Source organism: Ovis aries, chromosome 3 (assembly GCF_016772045.2).
Source record: "Ovis aries strain OAR_USU_Benz2616 breed Rambouillet chromosome 3, ARS-UI_Ramb_v3.0, whole genome shotgun sequence".
NCBI lineage: Eukaryota > Metazoa > Chordata > Mammalia > Artiodactyla > Bovidae > Ovis > Ovis aries.
Genome location: NC_056056.1, coordinates 85,930,205 through 85,954,715, shown reverse-complemented (window position 1 = coordinate 85,954,715; position 24,511 = coordinate 85,930,205). Strand labels below are relative to the sequence as shown.

Genomic DNA, 24,511 nt, shown 5'->3' with positions numbered 1-24,511 from the left:
AGTAGCAGGTAAAGAGATTGAGTGAGATTACACACGATACGTCTCAGGAATAGGATCAACAGATTTTGTAATGGATGGCTAGCAAAAGCTGCAGCAATGCCTTCTCTGGGAGTCGCTAAACATTTTTTCTGTCTGGGAAGGGTATTCTAAATTTACCAGAGTAAGAAAGGATGGAGGATATAGATTTGCTCTTGCAGAAGTCATATCCATGAACAGAACAAATCCTTGATTCCCTCAAGTTTCAGCCTCTGCAGGGAGTTACATTTAAAGTACTATCTAACAGCTGGATAGTTTCAACCTTTACTTGTGCCTCCTGAAGGTCATGATTCAAAAGCATTTTCTCCAGCTCTCAATACTCTCCCATCCTTCACCTGCCCCCCAACCCCTTACCAAACTCTAAAAGTCTTCTCCAGCCTTGAACAGCTCAATAAAATGCACGGACCTTGCTTAGGTTCTGATATGAGCAAGCCAACTGTAATGCAATACTTTAAAGACTATAAGGGAAATTTTATTTCAGACTATGTGCTAGACAATGTCAATAAACTCTTGTGGGTTTTGATAAGTATGATAATGGTATAGTGGTCACATAAGAAACCACGAATATTTTTGCAACTCACACTTAAATACATAAGGACAAAATGATGTGATTTGAGGATTTAACATACTTCAGCCAAAAGACAAGGAGGAAAAGATAAAGGTATAGATGAAGCAAAAGGGGGAAATACTGATAATTCTAAAATTTGAGTGATTGATATTTGAAATTCATTATTCTGTTTTCTCTGCTTTTTTCGTTTTTTGTTTTCTCTGCTTTTATATAGGCTTGAAATTTTTTCCTAAGAAAATTATTTTTTAAAAAGAGAAAGAGGAAAGCAATACAAATATACTCAAAGCATCAGAAGCAAAGGTAAAAATAAATCAAGACATGTATATTAAAACAACACTAAAAGAAATATTTTGTAGACAGTTAAGTACGTCAAACAAACCTAACAAGTTTGAATGCCATTCATGGAACCAGGAGTCAACAGTGCTGTGTGTTATATTTCAGGGCAACTATTAAAATTATAAATTGCACGATCATACACACAAACATGTTAAGCTTTTATAATTCTATTAAGATTGAATGGCCTAGATGTATTCATAAAATATTCTTAAAGCTTGCAATATCCTCTTGATTTCTTTATTTAAAATTTTTAACACTTTTAAAAAACATTCTTGAATTGAATTTAAAAAATAGTATGAAGTGATTGAGGTAGGGCTCCCAGAAGAAGGGAATTTGTGTTAAAACTTTTCAAAATGAAATTTAACCTCATATTTTCAAAGCATTGCTTTCTGGCAGGATACATAGTTTTCCTCCCACACCTTCCAGACTGTGGCCAGTGCCTGGGAGAAAGTATTGCTACTTACAGTTTTAAGGGGTTTATTTTAAATTTAAGGGATTTAAAGAAACTAACATAGATTCTGAAAGAAGCAGCCACTGGAAAAACAAAAAACTTTCTGAGAGTCCTAAAGGGGTTTAAAGAGAACTGACATTTATATCCAATTGTTGCTAGAAATACAAGTTTCATTTGAAAAACATTCAAGAAATTGGAGTTGACCTCCCTCATCGTGCATGGAATTTTGTATTTTTAATCACTAAAGCAGAGCACTTAGAAGCAGGAAAATAACAGGGAATGAGATGGGGTGAGCAGAACTTTGCTTAAGCTAGAACAACTGAATCTTTTCCCTTTCTCAATGTCACAATTATTTTACCAGCTTCCGCTCTTATTTGAGCAAGACCTTGTCCATCAAACGTTAATCCAGCCAACTGATGGAGGGAAGAACTTGTTCAAATTGGTTATTTCGCAATCTTGTTGGCAGAAGTGGGAATGAATGCTCGAATGTCCGAGTTTTCCCCCTCACAATGTGGAGACTTGAGGTCAGGGGAATGGAGGTTCCTCCAGCTGGAGAGGTTAAGATGAACACAGAGGCAACTACAGGATCAGGAAGAAAGTAAGCCATCTGGAGAAAGGTGTACTATATGCTGAGACTTTAAAAGGAGAGAAAAAGACATCCAGACATAAGAAAGAAGTTGTTTTGAGTTAGACTTGGAAGGATAGGGAAGGAATGAAACAGAATACAGGCATACGCACTCAGGCTGTGATGTAGAAATTGGTATGGGAAAGGGCAACGAGGTCCGCTCGACAGGAACACAGGAGAAATAGAAGGGAATGGAGGTCAGATGATAGAACAGGCTCCTTACGGAAAATCTGGAATGCCAGGGTGGGAGTATGCGGTAAATCCTGAGGGTGGGCACTGAGAGCTTTCTTAAGAGGGTCAGAGCTGCCTTGTTGAGGCACTGCTGGCAGATCCAGCAGTGATGAGTAGGATGAATTGGAGAACTGAGAGGACAGATGGTCATAATCACTACTGTGATCGAGTACTTTGCTGGCGCCACTTTGTGCATGCGTGCTTAGTCTTGTCCAGCTCTTCATGATCCTGCGGACTGCAGCGCACCAGGCTCCTCTGTCTATGGGATTCTCCAGGCAAGAACACTGGAGTGGGCTGACATTTCTTACTCCAGGGGATCTTCCTGAGCCAGGGATCCGACCTGCACCTCCTGTGTCTCTTGCGTTGGCAGGTAGATTCTTTACCACTGCACCGCCTGGGAAGCCCGTGGTACCACTTTGTATACGTATATACTCCAATTGATTACTCATAGCAAAAGGTATTATTATCCCACTTTATAGATACAGAAATTGAGGCTTAGAGTGTTTAAGTACCTTGTCCAAGCCATGCAGTTACTAAGCAGTAGAGGCAGTATTCTTACCTACTCTTAATCTCTATGCGTGACTGTTGCTTACAGAGGCTAGAATGGATGGGAGGAGATGAGGATCTGAAATAAGAAGGTGGTGATAGTAACTGAGAACAGGGGTAAAACTCTTGAGAAGCAGGACTGACAAGACTTAGTAAACAACAGCCTTCGAAAGTACTTGATTCAGAGCCTGGGTAAAAAGAAGGGTAATTCCACCACTAATCTAAATAAGGAAACCAGAAGAAAAACCTGCCATGGGATAAAAGATGATTAATTTGCTTTTAGCTCTCTTGAATCTGAGATGCCATGAGTAAATGCCGATAAAAATACCTATGGGGCAGTGGGAAACATAGTTTGGTAGCTAACAGGAGTAGATAGTGGCAGAAAGTGAAATTGAGACCCCGCGACCAAGCTGCAGAGAGGCCAACAGGTAAGAGAAGGGACCAGAAGGAACTCATCTCAGGGTTTTGCTTTTGGTTTGGGTTTTTCTACACGGCAATTTGAAAACTGAGATGCCTTTTGAGTTCAGTCAGCCATTCCCTCCCGAACTACCTCCGCACCTCCCCATCATTCAGGAAGAAATAATGGAGGACAAAGTGCGGAATAATTCGCTGGCTTTCCATTGTTGGGAAGAATAGAGGCAGCTTTAGCTGAAGTGTGGGGATTCTAAGTAAGATTATAAGGGGTAGACTTCCCCGGTGGTAGAGTGGATAAGAACCTGCCTGCCAAAGTAGAGAACACAGGTTCAGTCCCTGAGCTAAGGAGATTCCACATGCCGTGTCGCAATGAAGCCAATGGCCTGCGACTACTGAACCCTCGCTCTAGAATCCATGCTCCACAACAAGAGAGGCCACCCCAGTGAGAAGCCCACCCACCTCAACAAGGAGGAGCCCTCACTCACTGCAACTAGAGAAAAGCCTGCGAGCAATGAAGAGCCAGCGCAGCTGAAAATAAATCAATCAATACATTTTGAAAAAAGATTATAAGGGGCAATCCACTCTTTACTTTGTTTTCCCACAGGATAAGACAAGGATGTCCATCTTCAGGCCTGAAGTCCTGGCCAGTGTCCCAGGGAGCCACTGTGCATTGCTACATGGACAGGCTTGGAGGGGCTCACACAGCTCAGGGGAGCCTTGTTTAAGCAGACAAGATGAGACTTCAAGCTGGTGGGGTATGCGCTGCATCCCCTGAGATTCTCCATCTAAGGAGTCAGTTCTTTCCTAAAACATCCTAAACGAAAGAAAGCGCAGTAGAAGGGCAAGATTCCACTGGTGAATTCCCCAGCAAGCCTGACAAACGAAAGACTCGGTGTCAATAGGGTGAAATTGAAACGATAGACCTAGGAGTTTGTGAAATCCCATAGAGGCCAACGAGTCACCTCATTGCTCTCCTATTTGTGGACGGCTTCTCATCTCTTAGTTTACTGTCTTCCTCATAACTTGCCTCAGCGATTTTGGGGTCAAATTGCATGCTCAGAAGGATATTGCATGTTTCTGCTGGGGGTAAACAGGGGTCAGGGTGGTGGCATGACTCTCCCGCTATAAACTTGGAACTACGGGAAATAAGATTGCCCGATGAGACTAAACCTTTCAACTCAGTGCTGGTGAATCACAAAGTAACTGTGGGAAACCACTTTAAGGAGCAAATGTGTTTCTCGAACAGCAAGGCTGGACTGGACCTTGACTGATGAGATTAATATAAAGGAAAAAAAATGCATCTGCTCAACATGCAGAGAATTCTGCTCAACAAGAGAACTGTGTTCAATAAATATTTAAATTTTTATATATTGGATATTTAATAAATATTCAATAAATACCTACTATGCATCAGGAGTGAACTCACGTTCTAGTTGGGGAGACAGAAAATAAATACATGTGTAATCAAATCACAGGCAGTGATATATAACACAAACAGGGTTCTCAGAGCAAACAACAATATTGAGTGTCCAGCCACAGCAGCAGAGATGTGCTTCTTCAAGTTCTATGACAGATTTAGGAAGTATGCTTGGACCTACAGACTTGGACCTGTGTCTCCAACTTTTACTAGTGATATTTTAACCTGCCAGCTTCCCTGATTAGCTCAGTTGGTAAAGAATCCACCTGCAATGCAGAAGGCCCAGGTTCAATTCCTGGGTCAGGAAGATCTGCTGGAGAAGGGATAGGCCACCCACTCCAGTATTCTTGGGCTTCCCTCACGGCTCAGCTGGTAAAGAATCTGCCTGCAATGTGGGAGGCCTGGGTTCGATCCCTGGGTTGGTAAGATTCCCTGGAGAAGGGGAAGGTAACTCCAGTATTCCTGCCTGGAGAATTCCATGGACTGTGTAGCCCACGGGGTCACAAAGAGTCGGACATGACTGAGTGACTTTCACTTTCTTTCTTTAACCTGCCAAGAGCCTTTCTCTTGTGTTCCTTCTGTGCAACTTTCATGGAGACATACTAGAGAAAAGAGTACCTATCAAAAGTGTACAGCTGAATAAACTTCCTATCTGAGAGAACACCTGGGTAACCAGCACTCGGAATCCCTCTTCGTGTCCCTGTTCAGCCCTTCTGCTGTTACTGAACCACACATGGGTCTTGGGTCTGCTCGCTATTGCCCACCTCCCAACCCCAGAAGGAATAAAGCCGATCTGCTGACACTGGGTTTTGGCGAAGGAAAGTGGAGCATTTATTGCAGGGCACCAAGGAGTATAGGCAGCTAGCTAATGCTCAAAAGACTCACACTTCCCAATGGCTTTCAGGAAAAAACAGGCTGAGGGAGAGGGTTGCAGGACACGTGATCAGCTCATGGACATTTTTCTGATTGGTTGGTGGTAAGGCCATCCGGAGTTAACATTATCAACCTTCTACTAACTGGTTCTACCAGCTGGTCTAGGGTCTACATGCTTATGGTCAATATGCAGTTCTTCCACCTCGTGGGGTTTTCAGTATCTGCAAAAAGAGCTCAAAGATATGGCCCAGAATGTTATCTGTAGCCTTTGAGGAGGAAATAAAAGTGCTTGACTTTAATGTTTAAACTATTAATATCCTGTCTTGCTTTAATGTTTTCCTTTGTTTCTGCATTATCTCTTCTCTGATTTAATTTGTTCTTTGGAGTTCAAGGAAGGTCAAGGGGGCTAACGACTTTCTACAAAACAAGAGGCAGGCAGAGGACATAGGTTGGAGGAGTCTGTCCAGGAAGGTCCCAAAGAGTTCTGTTCAGTTACACTGCCACAAAAATTAACCACTATCATGACACTAACACCATAGATTTATTTTGCCTGTTTCTGGTCTTTATATAAATAGAAATATATGTACATACTCAGGACATAATGTCTGGCTTCATTTTCTCAATATTATATCTGAGAGATACAGTCATACTGTTCTATGTATTGATGATCCATTCATTTTTCATTGTATGGCTATATCACCATTAATTTGTCCATTCTACTTAAATGGACATCAGGGTGACTTCCACAACTCTTTCTTATTTTTCTGCTTAAATCTGTTAAAGCTAGTTTCTGATGAATCCTGCCCAATACTCTTTTGTTTTTTCTCATTCCTTTTAAAAATTTTATTTATTTTTAATTGGAAATAATTGATTAACAGTATCGCATGAGTTTCTGTGATACATCAACATGAATCAGACATAGGTACACGTTTGGCCCCTCCCTCTTGAACCTCCTGCCTACTTTCCACCCCATCCCACCCCTCTAGGTTGTTACAGGGCACCAGCATCAAACAGCAAATTCCCACTGGCTAACTAATACTCTTTGGTTTTAATTTGACATTTTTACTGAGTGAGAAAATAACCAGAGAGTTGTGTTCTTTTGTAGAAATTCTTCCTTTTTAACAGTGCTTTGGAAGACTTTGACATTTTCTCTATCAGCTATTTGGCAATGAACATCAACTCACTCTGTTTCAACAGCAAGGCCAAATGGTCAAAAACAACGTTTTGCGTAGATAAAGCTCTGAATTGCTGGCTTAAATACAGTATTTTCTGGAATAACAGCTTTAACTTGCAGTCTCTTGTGTTGCTATGCAAGTTGGTTAGGAGGTTTTCTCTGCATGAACCAGTGAAACAACTGCTCCTGAGTGTGTGTCTCAACAGTTAGGGTGGTTTGTGTCTTGATTGCACAAGAACAGAGGTTTTGAGGCTATGGTTTTTTTCTACATTCCCCATTGCCCTGGTTATCACTCTGAGGAACTCTGAAGAACATTATTCCTCAGTAAACACCAACCAGTGAAAAAGAAAATGAAGACTCAAAAGAGAGGGTACCATCTGTTTGTAGGATGTATATTGAATTAACACTGAAAATGCATTTAGGGCTTCCCTGGTGGGCTAGTGATTAACAATCTACCTGTCAATACCAGGGACATGGGTTCACTCCCTGGTCCAAGAAGATCCCACATGCCTTGGAACAACTAAGCCCATGTGTCAAAACTATTGACCCTGTGTCTTAGAGCCCATGAGCAGCAGCTACTGAACCCACAGGCCGAAACTACAGAAGCCCACACACCCAGCTCCTGCGCTCCGTAACGAAGAGCAGCCCCCACTCAGCACAGCTAGAGAAAGCTCGGGCGGAGCAATAGAGACCCAACTCAACCAATGAAATAAATAAATCTTTTAAAAAACGCATTCCAATATACATTCAGTTCAGCCGCTAAGTCGTGTCCAACTCTTTGCAACCCATGGACTGCAGCACGCCAGGCTTCCCTGTCCTTCATCATCTCCCAGAGTTTGCTCAAACTCATGTCCATTGAGTCAGTGATGCCGCCAACCATATATCAGGTGCAGACAAATACTATTTGATTCCACTTACGTGAGATAATTAGAATAGACAAATTCATACTCTGAAAACACATTGGTAGATGCCAGGGGTTAGTGGGTGGCGTGGTGGAGAGTTAATGCTTAATGGAAACAGCGTTTCTGTTTAGGAAGGTGAAAAATGTGGGAGATGGATGATGAAGAGAATTGCACAACAATGTGAACACACTTAGTTAAAATAGTGTTTTATATTATGTGACTTTTACAACAGTAAAAAAAAATTTTTTTTAAGACAATCATATCCGTTGTTCATTAGTTAGTAGGATCTTTCCATTGTGCACGAACACCTCTCTTGTGAGAGTCTACCCTGTCAAAGCAGGGCTGTGGAAGAGAATGGACCACTCCATCTTTTCATACTTTTCCTCTTTGGCCAGGCTATATCAACAGCTGATCCAATTATTCACAGCCTAACTTATGAGCTATGAGTTGGACCAGCCAATTGTTGTTCTCTTTGGTTACTCTCTTTGGAGACTTCCCTGGTGGCTCAGATGGTAAAGCGTCTGTCTACAATGAGGGAGACCCGGGTTCGTTCCCTGGATTGGGAAGATTCCCTGGAGAAGGAAATGGCAATCCACTCCAGGACTGTTGCCTGGAAAATCCCATGGACAGAGGAGCCTGGTAGGCTACAGTCCATGGGGTCGCAAAGAGTCGGACACGACCGAGTGACTTCACTTTTTGGTTACTCAAGGAGACAGATACTTGTAATAACAGTGGCAAGTACTGAGTGAAATCCGCCTGTGTGTACCAAGTACTGTGCCAAGGACTCTGTGTTCATAACCACTTCATTAAAGGCCGATCTCTCCACTTCTGCTCTGGATACCATCCCTTCATCATTCCCAAAGACTTTGCTCCTGCAATTAACCTCTCTCTCCCCTCCATGATTAATTTCTCCTTCCTGCCTGAATCATTTCCGCGAGCAGTCAGACATGTTTTAGTGCTTCCTTTAAAAAATAAAGGAACCTTCCCTGGTGGCTCAGACGGTAAAAGAGTCTGCCTACAATGTGGCAGACCCGGGTTTGATCCCTGGGTCGGGAAGATCCCCTGGAGAAGGAAATGGCAACCCACTCCAGTATTCTTGCCTGGAAAATCCCATGGATGGAGGAGCCTGGTGGGCTGCAGTCCATGGGGTCGCAAAGAGTCGGACACAGCTGAGCGACTTCACTTTAAAAAATAAAAATCCCTTCAGCTCATATGGCCCTCCAGGCATTATCCCATTTCCTAGCTCTTTTAGGGCACCGCTTCCTGAGAAGTGTGTTGTCTATAGTCAGTGCCCACTTCCTTATCTTCTAATCTCAGCTCAGCCAGCTCCAGGCAGGCCTTCCTCCTCTCCATGCCACTGGATCTGCTCATTTCAAGGTCATGAACAACTTCCTTTGCCAATCCAAGGGTCCCTTCAGTGTCTTCATCTTACTCAAGTTCCCAATAATATCTGGCACAGTTGACCACTCCCTCCTTCTTAAAATCCTCTTCTCTGCCAGTCTCCACAGTGCGATGTTTTTCTTTTTCCCTCCTGCCTAACTGGCTGCATTGCCTCAGGGCTTTCTTGCTGGTTACCCCTTCTCTGTCTGCTCTCTAAATGTCGCAATGACTGGAGGCTCTGTCTTAGATCTTCTTGTACTAGCATCCATCAGTACCCTATCCTCATCTCATGTTTTAAATACTATCTATGTTCAGATGACTCTTTAAAATTTCTAGTCTCAATACTGCTGATCTCTCCCCCAAGCTCAAGTCCCACAGGCCACTGCCTGCTCTGTGTCACCTAAGAGGCACCTTAAACTTAGAGAAGACAAAAAAAAACTCTTGGCTTCCCAATCCCCCACTTTGCCTCCCCCGTCTCAATAAATAGCACCAATAGTCATCCTATAGTTGAAGACAAACATTTAGAAGTCATCTTTAAGTCCTGTGTCCCTCATTTTGGGGGCTTCCCAGGTGTCTCAGTGGTAAAGAATCTGCTTGCCAGTGCAAGAGTTGCAGGTTTGATCCCTAGGTGGGGTAGATCCCCTGGTGAAGGAAATGGTAACCCACTCCAGGATTCTTGCCTGGAGAATCCCACGGACAGAGGAGCCTGGTGGGCTTAGTCCATGGGGTCGCAAATAGTCGGACACAATTTAGCTGCTAAGCAACAGGAGACGAGCGAGCTGTCACTTTCCCAAACGAATTATTGGCGAGTCCTATTGGCAACAGCTGCATGTCAATAGCTAATTAGTAGAGTCCCTTATTCTTGTTAACTTGACAAAAAGAAAATTTGGGAAATCAGGGGAATAAACACCCATATTTTCTTATAATCTTTTTTCCCCTCATAATCCTATAATAACCATTTTTATAGCTGCACCTTGTCTCATGGAGTAGACACATCCTAATTTACTTTACAAGCCGCCTGATGCTGTGTCTCCAGATTCTTCTCGTATTTGACTTCTATAATCAATTGTGCAATGAATATCTGCTTGCACATAGAGATATTTTATTTTTAAAATAGGGAAACTGACATTTTTTGTTCAATAAAAAATTACTGAGTGGTTGCCTTAGGTGTTCAGGTATCATAGAACTCTTTGAAAACAGTTACCCTCTCAGAGCAATTATGGCATAAAGCTGATCTTTGAAGAGAGGGCAGTTAATTTGTCTGAAGGGCAAGAGCTTGTAACAGAGAAGAAACTAATATCTAAAATCTACTCCCCACAATCAGAGCTGGAGAGGTCTAGAAGGGTGAACTGGTGTGATCTGCCAAGGTCCTGTGACCAGGAAAGATAATGAGGCCCCAGAAGCTAAGTCTCATGAGAAAAAGAATCATATGAGTGATTCCGTGTAACATGGTGGAGACTTGACTCCGTGTGGTGCTGAGGCTGGAAGCTTCTCTGGATCCAGCTACCCTGCTGCAATGTTCTGGGAAGGATGACTGAACTTGGCAATGAGGGCCTCTGAGCTGGAACCTTGGGAGCCAAACTGTGGAGACTGTTAATAATCTCAGCCCTGAGGCATGGGGTCATCATGCTTCAGAGAACTCCTTCAGTCTTTGCCTGTTCAGATGGGACTCTAGTACAATACTGGATGTGGTGTCCTTGTTATTGTTCAGTCGCTAAGTCATATCTGACACTTTGCAACTGTATAGACTGTAGCACGCCAGACTCCTCTGTCCTCCACTATCTTTCAGAGTTTGCTTCAATCCATGTCCTTTGAGTCAGTGATGCCACCCAAACATCTCATCTTCTGCTGCTCCCTTCTCCCTTGCCTTCAATCTTTCCCAGTATCAGGGACTTTTCCACTGAGTCAGCTCATTGCATCAGGTGGCCAAAATACTGGAGCTTCAGCTCCAAGCATCAGTCCTTCAGGGGTGAAATTAGTGATGTCCTAGATTGCTTCCAACTGTGAAGCAGATGGTAGGGACAAAAGCAAGGGTAACTGACACTGGAGGATCTGCTGAGGACTAGGCCAGTTTTCTTCTTCTCTGTCCCTTTTGAGAGTAAACAAGCTCCCAGTATTCTTGACCAATAAAAGTAGAGGGTAGAGGCTTCCCAGGTGGTGTTAGTGGTAAAGACCCTGCCTGCAAATTCAGCAAACAAAAGAGATGAGGGTTCGATCCCTGGGTTGGGAAGATCCCCTGGAGGAGGTCATTGCAACCCACTTCAATATTCTGTCCTGGAGAATTCCATGGACGAGGAGCCTGGCAGGCTACAGTCCATGGGTCACAAAGAGTCGGACATGACAGAACACACCTACTTACTATTTAGGTGGACCCTCAGAAACTCAGCACTCAACTTGCTGCCAATAGAGCATCAGCAGTTCAAGCAACAACTAGGAAATGTTTGCAGGTGACATGGGGGACTCTTTCATTAGGCTATGTTCCCAGGAAGAGAATTAAGGAGCACTGATTAAAGGGCAAGAACATCTTTATGACTCTTGGCCAACTGTACAATTTTTTTCAGGAGGATGCACTAATTTCTACTATTTAGCCACACCCTCTTTAGTGATGAACAATGAACTTTGTTTTTTTTTGGTCAAAACCAAGAATTCTTAGGGAGAGTGATCAGTGAGAGAAGTGGTGCCCCACAAAGGGATCCGCTCAGTATCAAGGTGAAGTCAGCAGCATTTTTAGACCCACTCGTTGCCACTCATTCTGAAACAAACATTCCCAAGCTCCCCTCCCCAACCCCTCCATATCCCTTGTCCATTCTCTGGGGACATCCCTTTGGCATCAGCCCCCTCAGTTACTCATGACCTTTCCCTCCCTTCTCTTTGCTCATTAAAATCAGCATAAGAGCAGATATATCATCAGTCAGTCACCTCTTCATATAGCTCTAATCAAGCCCATGCCTGCATCTCAGCTAGGATTTAAGAATGAAAAGCTTTATTCTCTATTGAAGGAATTTTAAGCTTAAATAGCCCAGACAGAGGATCCACAAAAAAAAAAAAAAAAAAAAAACTGGACCTCTGACTTGAGGGGCAAAGGACTTTCATGATCAGATTGGGGTTTGAGGAGCATCAAGGGGCCAGAGTTTCAAAGCTGGGACCTAGAAGATGGAGTTGGCAGCCAGAGGGTAACCTAGAAGAGGAGTGAGGTAGTGGGAGCTGGACAGGAAATAAGGAACTTCAAGTGGAAGCTGCAAAGGTTGAAAACTTGCTTCATTAATGTCAGACCTTCGCCTAGAGTCACTCCAAGGTGAGCATAACTCACTTAAAATCAAAGCCTGAAATCTGTTTTTTATGTCAACAAAGTGCAATTTAATAAATAATTGTCAATCACTTTTATAGAAAATGCATGTGAAGCATGAATGGTTTTGATCTTTTATAGTCATGACACAAAAGCTTTTAGTCCTGTTCATGGTTATATCATTGTATGAGCCTGGACAAGCCTTCCAATTTTGCTGGCCTTGACTTTTATTTATGAGCTGTAGGTAATTATGCCCTGCCTAGTGGCCTGGGGGACTGAGGAAGATGAGAGGTATGAACTGGATGCTCAAGTTAGTTAGATGTGTTCTTTCAAGCATTATCTACGGTCAGGGTCTAATCTGGAGAAGTCCAAGGTTAAGTAACAAGTAGAATTGAGTCCTTTCAGTTTATTGGCTAGTAATACCAATATGTATTAATAGCCTGCAGTCCAGATTTATGAAATACTAATTGGAATATAACATAAAACCCATAGAGAGTAAAGGATAAAAGGAACTTCAAAATAAGAGGCAGGAAATAAATGATATTTAATTTGGACATATGCCCCCAATGCATCTGGAGAAAAATCAACACAAAAGAAATCAGTGGAAAACACAGAGAAATGAGCCATAATTACTCCAAAAAATATATGGACAGGAAATTGGATAGGAACTTACCATGTTGTTTTGGGCCGCACAGATGGCCTTTTTTGCCCGCAAAGGGAAATGAGAGTTTATCTCTGAATAATCAGATGGAATTGTACATAAAATCAGGAAAAATTTTGTCATAAACCATCTCATGATTGCAAGGGTTTCTATACACTGCAAGTCAATCCATGATTCTTGGCGAGACATGGGTACAATATAAAGGGGTCAGGTTTATGGTCAGACATCTTACTAGATGTGCTATATTCTATGTGTTTTAATTTGTCTGTTCCTTGAGTTCAGCTCAAGAAAATGGAAAGAAAAAAATCTCCCATTCAAAGTTGATGAAGTAAGTAAAGTTCCTAGCACATGGGAAATATCTAATAAATGTAGGTCAGTAGCAGCAGCAGCAGTAGAAATGAAAGCTGATTCCCAAGTTTTCAGACTCCACCCATCACAGAGTCCTTCTCTGCCCTCAGTGTCCCACAGCCTTAGTTCCATGTATGCTGCTCATCTGCAGCCAGTGGAAGCTCTAGAATTGTTGAATAAGATGAGCTCGTGTGACAGGAAAAGCAAAATGGAGTTGGTATTGCTAAGAAAGTGAAAGTGAAAGTCACTCAGTCGAGTCTGACTTTTTGTGACCCCATGGACTATGCAGAAGTGCATGGAATTCTCCAGGCCAGAATACTAGAGTGGGTAGCCATTCCTCTTCTCCAGGGGATCTTCCCAACACAGGGATCAAACCCAAGTCTCCTGCATTACAGGCAGACTCTCTACGAGCTGAGCTATCAGGGAAGCTAAGAGTGCTCTGAAATGGAACCAGGAGGCCATTAAGGAAATGAGGCTTAGGCACATCTCAGCCTAGATGGAATCTGACCTTTGGACTTGATCAAGTTACCCAAAACATCTGCCAGAAACTCATGACAGCCTATCTACTTATCAGACCCTTACTCTAAAATAGCTCATGACAGTTTATCAACTAATTAGACCCTTACCATAAAGAAACAAAACCTCCTGATTCATTAAGGACAACTCTTTTCTGACTTGCATCAGAGTTGATGACAATTCTCACCAGGCAACTTTTAAAAACCTTGCAGTTTCTTGTCCTGATAAGCCTCTGACTCTTTCTCTTCCCTGGAACATGCTTTCCGGGTTACTAGAATCTGTGTCTCTGAAACTGCAATTCTTGGGATGCCATATAAATTCTTGTCTGACTTGCAGCCTCTTGCATTACCTTTTTGGTGGACACTTGGGAAGACAATGGGCCTGGGTTGTGGGACATAGAGCCAACTGCTGGGAGAATCAAGGTACAGCTGAGTTTACCTGGCGGAGGTGATCACTAGCCTGCCCACTGTCCAGCCAACACCACCAGTTACAAATCCTCCTATAGGGCTTCTTGAATGAACTTGATAGAATCGAAATCTAGGCTAGAATCCTTTGAAACAATCAATTTTTCCAGCAGCAAAGTACAACGTTTCCTTAGTGCCCTCCTTTGCAAATTACAAGTGAGATATATTTAGCCACATGCTTGTCCAATTATTTCATGTGTTTGTTCAGGTGGTCATTTTGACCACATACTTCGCTACATGCTTATTGTGAGTGGTGTTTTAAAAGCTATTAAAGATCGGGACTTTCACACTCACCCCACCAAGTCATCCATTGGTATCAGCATGAGCTCCCAGCTTCAAAGAGGTAGCTCCTAAGAAAACAGGAACTCATCAGGGCAATATTCTTGGGCAATGAGGAGGCCTAGGGAGGCATGATGGGAAGATCTTACCTCCCTGACTTGCCCTATCTACGAATCCTTTATGCTGAAAGCTATTTACGCCAGCCGGATTCTCTGAATCTGTGTTTGGCATGTTGACTGAAAAAAATTTACAACATAAGAGTAATAAGTTCTATGAGGACTATAGCCAGAGAGACAGCCTCTCAGGTAGTTCCAAGGAACTACTCCAAAGAGAAAAGAGGGGAGGTTAGTATATATGTAATTTTGGTCGGGGCGAGGGGAGTGCAGTAGGGGGCGGGTGGGATACGTCCAGTCAAGTACACATATTGGCGGAAAGTTGCTGCTCGTCACCAGGGGCAGATGTCACTGTTAATGGTTTTAGTGCTTTTCTAGATATGAGAAGATGCAAGAATCTGGGCTTATAAAATGTTCTCCTCAAAATACCTATCTGTTCAGCCAGTTTTTCCCAGAGCATAGAGTATGCCTCATTCCTGATCTTGACCCTGAAATAAGGGTGTGTGAGAGGTCAGCAATGGCAGTGCCTGGCTACTTCATCCAAGGCAAGATGGCGAGGCACAGGTTTTCATCCACAGGTGTAGTACTGATGCTCTGTGGATGAGTCAGGATCTTTTGTCCTCACCCCAAAATGACACCACGTTAACACTTCTTTGTTCTACCACCTCTCTTCTTTGGTTTCAGATGAGTGTAGTGTAGCCTTTGGGTCAGAGGACTTATTAAGGAGGAATAATCAAAACTACAGCCTTGGGATTTCCATGGTAGCTCAGTGGACAAGAATCCACCTGCCAATGCAGAGGACATGGGTTCAACCCCTCTTCCAGGAAGATTCCACATTCCACAGAGCAGCTAAGCCCTGCACCACAGCTACTGCGCCCGCATGCTGCAGCTACTGAAACTTGCATGTCTAGAGTCTGTTCTCTACAGCAAGAGGAGCCACCACACTGAGAAGCCAGCTCAATGCAATGAAGAGTAGCTCCCGCTCACCACAACCAAAAAAAAAAACAAAAAAACACACCTGAGATGCAAAGCAATGAAGATCTACCACAGCAAAAACAAACAAACAAACAAAAAAGCCTCAGACTTCCCCGGCAGCCCAGGGGTTAAGACTCTGAGCTTCCAATGCAGGGGGTGTTGGTTTGATCCCTGATCAGGGAACTAAGATCCCACATGATGCATGACAAAAAAATGAAGGAAAAAAAAAAAAAAAAAAAGCCTCTGTATACACAGAACAAGTTAGGGCAGTAGACCAAAATTTGAACTATGAGAAAGAGAAATTGGAGGAGTAAGGAAAATGGAGTTCAGAATTTTTATTATGACTGACTTCTCAAAAGCTGGCAAAAAAAATTTGAAACTGGATAGAGAAGGGAAAGAAATTCCAAAGTGTTTGCTATTTAACTAAGTTGAAGAAAAAGAATTGAACTTCAAATGAAAATAATGTTCAGAGAAGAATATGGGGCCCATTCAAGATGTGGAGGAATTATGAGCAGGGCAACACCTGCAGAAAGAGAGTGGATGGTGTTTGAAAAAGTGGGATGCAAATAGAGGTTCAGACACACACACACACACACACACAGCTAAACACAAATATTTTAATGATTTCTCTTTCCTGTGGTCTACTTCAGAATTCACCCCAAAGCCATTTGTTTTTGTGGTTGTTCAGATTGTGTTCCGCTTCTTACTACCTCCTACTGCGTATTCCTGATTCCCGGAGTTTGGCTGAATAAGGGAGAGGAAGTGAAATTCAAATCACTGTATTATATCCATTGTTGGCCTTTCAGCTAAGAGATACGAGAGGTGAAGAGGTACTTGTGGCTAAATTGTGGTTTGTAGAATATGTGGACGTTGTTTATTTTTGTTTTTAGCTACTGTACCCATATTACCCCAATTTACCACAGAAAGTCCTGTTTGGGCAGAAAGGAGAAAGACTCAACAAACATTTGTTGACTGCTTTGACTCCACTTCTCTCCTTCTCTTAAACATTCCTCAGCAGAGTCTTAGCAACTTCTCAATACAAAATCCATGCTAAAGTCCAGTTAATCCAGTCCTCAATAATGTGCTAACCAAAGTGGTCTAAAGTTTATATCATCAAAAGATTTTATAACATGTTCTTTACTGTTAGAAATAATGTAAAAAAGAGGAATTCTAAACTACTCAGGAGGATAAGGTGTTTTCAAATAGTTTAGCAGTAAATATTTGATATCAAAAAGAAACATGCTAAATGCAAATGAGATTTCTCAATGTGTTAAAGTGAATCGGCAAAGACCGTAACCTGGGGATGCTGAGGGCACTTTCTAAGCCACTAATTCATGCCATTATATATACATATTAATTATAACAATGCATCCTTTTCGTAGTTATCAGCATTTCATGTCATTCACTAACCTAGTTTGCCCTTCAATCATTTTACATCTAAAGAAACAAGGTTTTACTATAGTTTACAAAACTATGTAACAGGAAGTATGTTTATCTAGAATTGGGTATTTCTTTCTCCTTATTTAATCCAGAAAGGAGAAAAAAAAAAAAAAAAAAAACAAGCAAAATTCTGTCCAGCAAGATGATTAGGGCTGGATAAAAAGACAAGTGTCTCTGAGGTCAGTGAGGATTGCAAATGTGATTTGGAAAAAGAGATGGAATCCAAGAAGTTAGAAAGCCCAGCTCAGTGTAAAAAGTGTCTTCAGTTAGAACATGGATTCCAGTTTCATCCTACCAAGCTGGGCATAATCATCAGGGAATTTAAAGTCCCTAAAGTTTCTCATGACCCAGAGAGAAACTCAACCCACCAATGTATTTGGAAAGGCACCAGCCATATCAGACTCCCAAAGAGCCCTCGCATTGGGGTTTGTAGAACCCCAAGTTATCAGGGAGAAATAGATCTCTTGCCTCTATGCTTGGTGGTAAGCATCATTTCAGAGTCATCAAAAGAAGACACGCTTTTCTTTTTTTTTTTTTTTTTTTTGAAAACTAGACAGTTGAAAGAGAAGGCAAAGATAAAAAGGGAAGATATACAGCATATTCCAGGAGTCTCACATTTTCAGAGACTCTTCATCTGGGAATCTACATTCCACTGAGGTCACGTCTGTCTTCTGCAAGTCTTACCACTCTTTATCCTAACTTCAACTCAGTAACTTGTTCACATTTGACAGAGAGACATTCTTAAGAGAAGTCCTATAAAAACACAAAATTTTAGAAGAGGCCATCAACATCTGCATAAAATTGATATAATGCGTGATTCAGAGGAGGAAATTGGCCTCTGTGTATTATCCACTATTAAAATTAATGTGGTTTAATAAACAGGCTGCAGGCTGTGTTGAGTGTGTCAGTCTGTTCTTGGCTCCTGGAGACTGGAGAGGATGTGAGAACCTACTAGATGGCCTTATGCTCATTCCTATCCCTGTGCCTTCATTCATGCTGACTTCTTGGCCTGGAATTTCCATTTGGTTTGTCATTTAAGGCCCCACTACCAGTTCAATTCCTCCATGAATCTATCCCACAAACTTTTGCCCACAAGCCTTTCCCTCTTTCCTCTTTCTTAGTATCTCCAATTACTATAATGCCCCCTTTAATGCTAGACTATAGAGTAAGCTTTGTTTTATTACATATGGTTCTCCTTTACCCTGCAATACTTTTTCAAGTTTTTTTAAGGCTTGAATTTTTTTCCTCTCTCTAAATCTCTCTTATTCCTCTCTCTTAATTTTCTGCACTGGGAAACTAATGATAACAAATATTTCTTGCATATATACTATGTGCTGGTAAATATACTGAGTTACATGACTTATCACAGAGCATATGTTGAATAAATAGTCACCAAATTAAATTGAATTTAGTTGAGAAAAATTAATACAGTTTATAAGTCCTTGGTCATTGAATCACCTTTAACCATCCTCTTCCTTTCCTTTTCACAACTCTTGGGAGTAAGGGTCACTTTCAAGGAAGCGTGCATGCACGCTAAGTAGCTTCAGCTATGTCTGACTCTTTTCGACCCTATGGACTATAACTTGCCAGGCTCCTCTGTCCATGGGATTCTCCAGGCAAGAATACTGGAGTGGGTTGCCAAGCCCTACTCCAGGGGATCTTTCTGACCCAGGGATAGAACCCAGGTGTCCCAAATTGCAGGCAGATTCTTTACCACCAAGCCACCGGGGAAGCCCCCACCCCTAAGGATACTACTCCACAATCCCATCAACATCATTACAATTTCAGTTAGAGCAGCTCAAAAGGAAATCAAATTCAAGGACTTCCCTGGTGGTCCAGTGGATAAGACTGAGCTCTCAGTGCAGGGGGTCCAGGTTTGATCCCTGGCGGGGGAACTAAGATCCTACATGGCATGGGGCAACTAAGCCCATACACCACAACTAGCCAGCCCACATGCTCTAGAGCTCTTGTGCCCGTGTGCAGCAACAAAGACCCAGGACAGCCAAAATAAATAATAAAAAAAGAAAATCAAATTCAGTTATTTAAGAATCAACTACATGACCACAAGATGACCTGACTGGGGTGGTCACTAGGTTCTAGGCTAAACACCCCTCAGAGAGAACAATGAGAGAGAATCCCAAGCAGGTGATATCCAGTCTACAACATGACGGAGCAGTTAAGTTCCATTTTCATTCACTCACGACCCAGCTCCCCACCGAGCCTTCCCAAGCCATTCTTCTTCATACGCTCTCATCTGCTTCCCCTTAACCCTAAGCTATCCTAGAAGAATCATAATTCACCTCCAGTTCCCCCTTCTCTCCATGAAAGTAAAGGATAAGACTGTAAGCATATTTAGTTCTTCTTTCAGATGTTCAAGTTGACTGGATTTCTAGCTGAAATTAAAACTGGCCAGATGAGGTGGTTTTAAGGAATGGTTCCTTCTTATTTTGACCACCAAATCAGCACCATGGGCTATTGTATATCTGAGTCCACCCAAAGTCAGTCAGTTAAATAGACAATGCCTGGAGCTGTACATACACTATCAACATGACTCCTTCAAATGAATCTTTATTCATTTGTTTAGTCTATAACAGAAAGCCAACTGCCTCACTTCAGTCCAGAGGAGAAATGCTGAGATGTTGCATAAACTACTTGCAGTTTTCCAAGCTGCAGGAAATTTGAACTGAAACATGGACTGAGAAAGCCCATAATACATTTACATGTTGAACTGTTGTTTAAACTCTTCTCACATGCAATGAGCTCATATTCAAAATGTTTTGACTCAACATGTATAAGGGCTTGGCAAGAACTCATCAGGAGGAGTGCCCTGTCACGGGAAACAGGAGAAAAACAAGGCCGCCTCAGCACATTCCCAGGCCTTCGTGGGCCAGGGTTTCTGTTATTTGAGAAAAAAAAAAAAAAAAAAAGGCAAATAGACACTCTGTCCTCTCAATCCGCAACTAATTCCAAGGTTACAGTAAGTCTATAGTCTCTTTTCCCACGGCTTCCTCCTACAGAGTATCCCAATGAAGCCTAAAACTTTATATTAATATACATTCATTACATATTATGTTTTAAGGAGTAGATCTGGTAGATATTAACCAATACCTGTTTGGGTTATGCTAAAGTCACACGTGTTTAAAATGGCCACCGTTTCAGAGTGAACTGCATGCAAGATACGTATTGCTTTAATAAATAATTTTAACATCTGAAAGCAATTCAGATTTTCTAGGACACACTGTTCTGCATGAGTCTATAAAGGCCCTGGGTTGTTAGCTCTAAGGCTCATAGGTTTGTTATTCACCAGTATAGATGCCCCATAACTTGGGTCCAGCCACAGATTCATGCTCTGATTTTAACCCTTCTTGAAAAAGTCCTTGGAAGGGAATATCAACACAATTCATGCATAAAGTTTTCATCCTCAAAAGAGACTTTCTATTCTTCTGTTTCAGTTGGACCTGTAGGTAATCTATGTTAAGGAACTAGAATGGCTGCAGTGGAAAGATCACCCAGAATGCCATGCTGAGTGATGTAGACTTTGTGTTCAGTTGCTCAGTCGTGTCCGACTCTTTGTGGCCCCATGGACTTGTAGCCTGCCAGGCCCCTCTCCATGGAATTCTCCAGGCAAGAATATTGGGGTGGTTTGCCATTTCCTCCTCCAGGGGATCTTCCTTACCCAGGGATCGAACCTGCGTCTCATATCTCCTGCACTGGCAGGTGGATTGTTTACCACTAGCGCTGCCTGGAAAATTACAATGTAGGCTTTATTTTTTCCATTAATGGTGTATTCAGTAAAGTTCTAAAAGTCTACTTGAAGATATTAATCCAGCAAGAGTAGGACGATGGATTCAAGGAAGTGGGCACTCTAGAGAGCTGTAGGGAGCAGATTAAGGAAGAAGAGATGCTTAGAAAGAAGAATTGAGAAGCCATGATAATTGAGCAGATATAGGGGATAAAGAAGAGAGGTGAATGGAACACAAGAATGATAGCAAGGTTCCTACCCAGAGATCTGGGAGTATGATGAGACCATTGACAGAAGTAGCAAACCAGTTGTAGGAGCCAGTTGTCAATGAATCAAGTAAAGGGTTGAACCCAGAGAATCTTAAAGCTGGGACAGGTCTTAAAGAAAACACAAAGCCCAACTTTCTACTTCCTCTGTGTATTTCAGAGACAAAACTGAGGCCCAGAGTCAAAGGTCTGGTTGAAAGACTGGTTGAAGTTCTGACAGCTAGTTAACATGAAGCATACACTAGTACCCACTGTTTGGTCCCTTGATTCTTTCTGCCTTGTGATCGTTGTTCAATTGTCTTGTGCAAAAACTAGAAATCTTTTGGTTGCAGGTAATAGAAAACCCAACCCAGTTCTCTGAGCTCGCAGTTCCTCTCTCTTCTCCTGGGAGGATTCTTGGCTTTTTTTCCGCATCATGGCCCCCAAACACCAGTCTTCCCTTCCACCCCAAGCGAAGAAACTGAAGAAAGCCAGGCCGACTCCTGCCTCCAGGCCAGATGAGGCATCTTCTTCTTCAAACTTGCCGAAGGAAGAAAAAGAACAGCAAGAAGCAATTGAACATATTGATGAAGTACAAAATGAAATAGACAGACTTAATGAACAAGCCAGTGAGGAGATTTTGAAAGTAGAACAGAAATATAACAAACTCCGCCAACCATTTTTTCAGAAGAGGTCAGAATTGATCGCCAAAATCCCAGATTTTTGGGTAACAACATTTGTTAACCATCCACAAGTGTCTGCACTGCTTGGGGAGGAGGATGAAGAGGCGCTGCATTATTTGACAAGAGTTGAAGTGACAGAATTTGAAGACATTAAATCAGGTTACAGAATAGATTTTTATTTTGATGAAAACCCTTACTTCGAAAATAAAATTCTCTCCAAAGAATTTCATCTGAATGAGAGTGGTGATCCATCTTCAAAGTCCACTGAAATCAAATGGAAATCTGGAAAGGATTTGACGAAACGATCACGTCAAACACAGAATAAAGCCAGCAGGAAGAGACAGCATGAGGAACCAGAAAGCTTCTTCACCTGGTTTACTGATCATTCTGATGCAGGTGCAGATGAGTTAGGAGAGGTCATCAAAGATGATATTTGGCCAAATCCATTACAGTACTACTTGGATCCTGACATGGATGATGAGGAAGGGGAAGGAGAAGAGGATGACGACGGTGATGAAGAGGAGGAAGGATTGGAAGACATTGATGAAGAAGGGGATGAGGATGAAGGTGAAGAAGATGAAGATGATGATGAGGGGGAGGAAGGAGAGGAAGATGAAGGAGAAGATGACTAATGGAACACTGATGGATTCCAACCATTTTTAATTTTCTCCAGTCCCTGGGAGCAAGTTGCAGTCTTTATTTATTTTTTTTTTTCTCCTCTTGTGCTCAGTCGCCCTGTTTTTGAGGTCGTTTTTCTCCTTTATACCATGGTTCACGACTTATTTGGGGGAGGGAAATACCTTGAGCAGAATTCAGTGGGACAAGAATCTCTACCCCTTTCTGTTCCAAATTCATTTTTATCCCTTCCTGTCTCAACAAAAACTATGGAATCAACACCACCATGCTCTGTGGGGAAAAAAAGAAAAACCTTCTGCTCCCTTAGCTCTGCTGGAAGCTGGAGGGTGCTAGGCCCCTGTGTAGTAGTGCATAGAATTCTAGCTTTTTTCCTCCTTTCTCTGTATATTGGGCTCAGAGATTACACTGTGTCTCTATGTGAATATGGACAGTTAGCATTTACCAACATGTATCTGTCTACTTTCTCTTGTTTAAAAAAAAAAAAAACTTAAAAAAATGGGGTTATAGAAGGTCAGCAAAGGGTGGGTTTGAGATGTTTGGGTGGGTTAAGTGGGCATTTTGACAACATGGCTTCTCCTTTGGCATGTTTAATTGTGATGTTTAACGGACATCCTTGCAGTTTAAGATGACACTTTTAAAATAAAATTCTCTCCTAATGATGACTTGAGCCCTGCCACTCGATGGGAGAATCAGCAGAACCTGTAGGATCTTATTTGCAATTGACATTCTCTATTGTAATTTTGTTCCTGTTTATTTTTAAATTTTTCTTTTTGTTTCACTGGAAAGGAAAGATGATGATCAGTTTTAAACGTTAAAAGTGTACAAGTTGCTTTGTTACAATAAAACTAAATGTGTACACACACACACAAAAAAAAAGAAAACCCAACCCAATTTGACTTGAACAAATGAAGAAAATAATGGGTTCATATATCTTTAAAGTCCAGAGACTTCAAGTGAAGCTTGGTTCAGCAACTCAACAAGGCCACTAAGTGCCTAGTTTCTTTTTGTCTAGTTTCTGCTCAACATCATTAGTGTTTCCAAGATGAGTATGAACATGTCCCTGGTCTGTGCGTTTATTCATTCATATTTAGCAGGAAGGAGAGAAGATCTTTGTTCTGGAATTCCAAGTAAAAGTCTTAAGATTTAGTAATTGGATCGGATTACTCACACATCCACCCAGAAGCAATCACAATGACCAGGAAGTCAACTATATTGATCTGGGTCACATGCTGCATGCCTGGAATCAGGTTTCTTAGAGTCAGATGGATCCCCAAACTGAAATGAGGGCTATTAGGAAAAAAGACAACTGAAGCTGCAGGGCCAACCAAAAATGTCTATTACACGTTATTTGACTAAATCTCTTTATTTTGATATCAAGTTTAAAGCCTTTGTGTTAGGTACAATGATTAAATGGTTTGCCCAGAAGTTTCAAAAACACATTATATAGAAATTAGAGTCTCCATACTCACCACAATATTGAGAAAAGAGAATCTGGTTTAACAAACATGTTTTAAAGGGGAAGAAAAGTAATTAGCATGAATAGAGTCAAACTGTAGGCGAATAAAACCAAGTCTTTGCCCCTGAAAATCATCTTAGGCAGTGTTCTCTAAAGTCACGTAACGTCTGGAGTTGCTGTGTGGGGCCTTTTCCCCTCACTTCAGCTGTGGGCTGGCTTGGTGACTGGTGACCCTACATTATGAAGACTCTTGTCACTCTGACATCAATGATGAGTGGTGTGGCAAGGTTTGGTATAGCTCTGATAATTACTTTAGAATGACTCTAAACTACCCATCTATTTTTTTTTCCTACACCATTGTCTAAGGAAGTCTTTAGCAACCACTGGTACATGCTTCCGAGAAACATTTGACCACAAGTGTCTTAGATTCAAAACATATTACTATGTGGGAAGAAAGGCACCACCCAGCACACACACCCATCCTAATTTTGAATGGGCTTAATTTCTAAATTCTAGACACTGCCTCACAATGCTATTAAAAATAGTAAGAGCCTCATTTAAACTCCTGAGGCTGAGCCCACAAACATGGACTAATGGAGTTCCTAAGAGAAATAGGTGTCTGGACCACATTTCTAAATTTTGAGATGTCTGGAAGATGAGGAAGATGATCTTGTGGCAGGAATGATTTTCAAAATATTCGACACTGACCAGTCA

The 24,511-nt window shown here is 41.9% G+C and overlaps 1 protein-coding gene across 1 annotated transcript; it reads left to right on the top strand.

The window, feature by feature from the left end:
* Positions 1–20,989: 20,989 nt before the first annotated feature.
* LOC101119456 (protein SET) lies at positions 20,990–23,000 on the top strand. Its single transcript, XM_004006012.6, has one exon. The coding sequence runs from the start codon at positions 21,459–21,461 to the stop codon at positions 22,335–22,337; it is 879 nt and encodes a 292-aa protein (XP_004006061.3). The 5' UTR covers positions 20,990–21,458; the 3' UTR covers positions 22,338–23,000.
* Positions 23,001–24,511: the final 1,511 nt, after the last annotated feature.

What these genes read in the sequence shown, in the direction of transcription:
- LOC101119456 (XM_004006012.6), top strand. Translation starts at nt 21,459, where the DNA reads ATGGCCCCCAAACACCAGTCTTCCCTTCCACCCCAAGCGAAGAAACTG.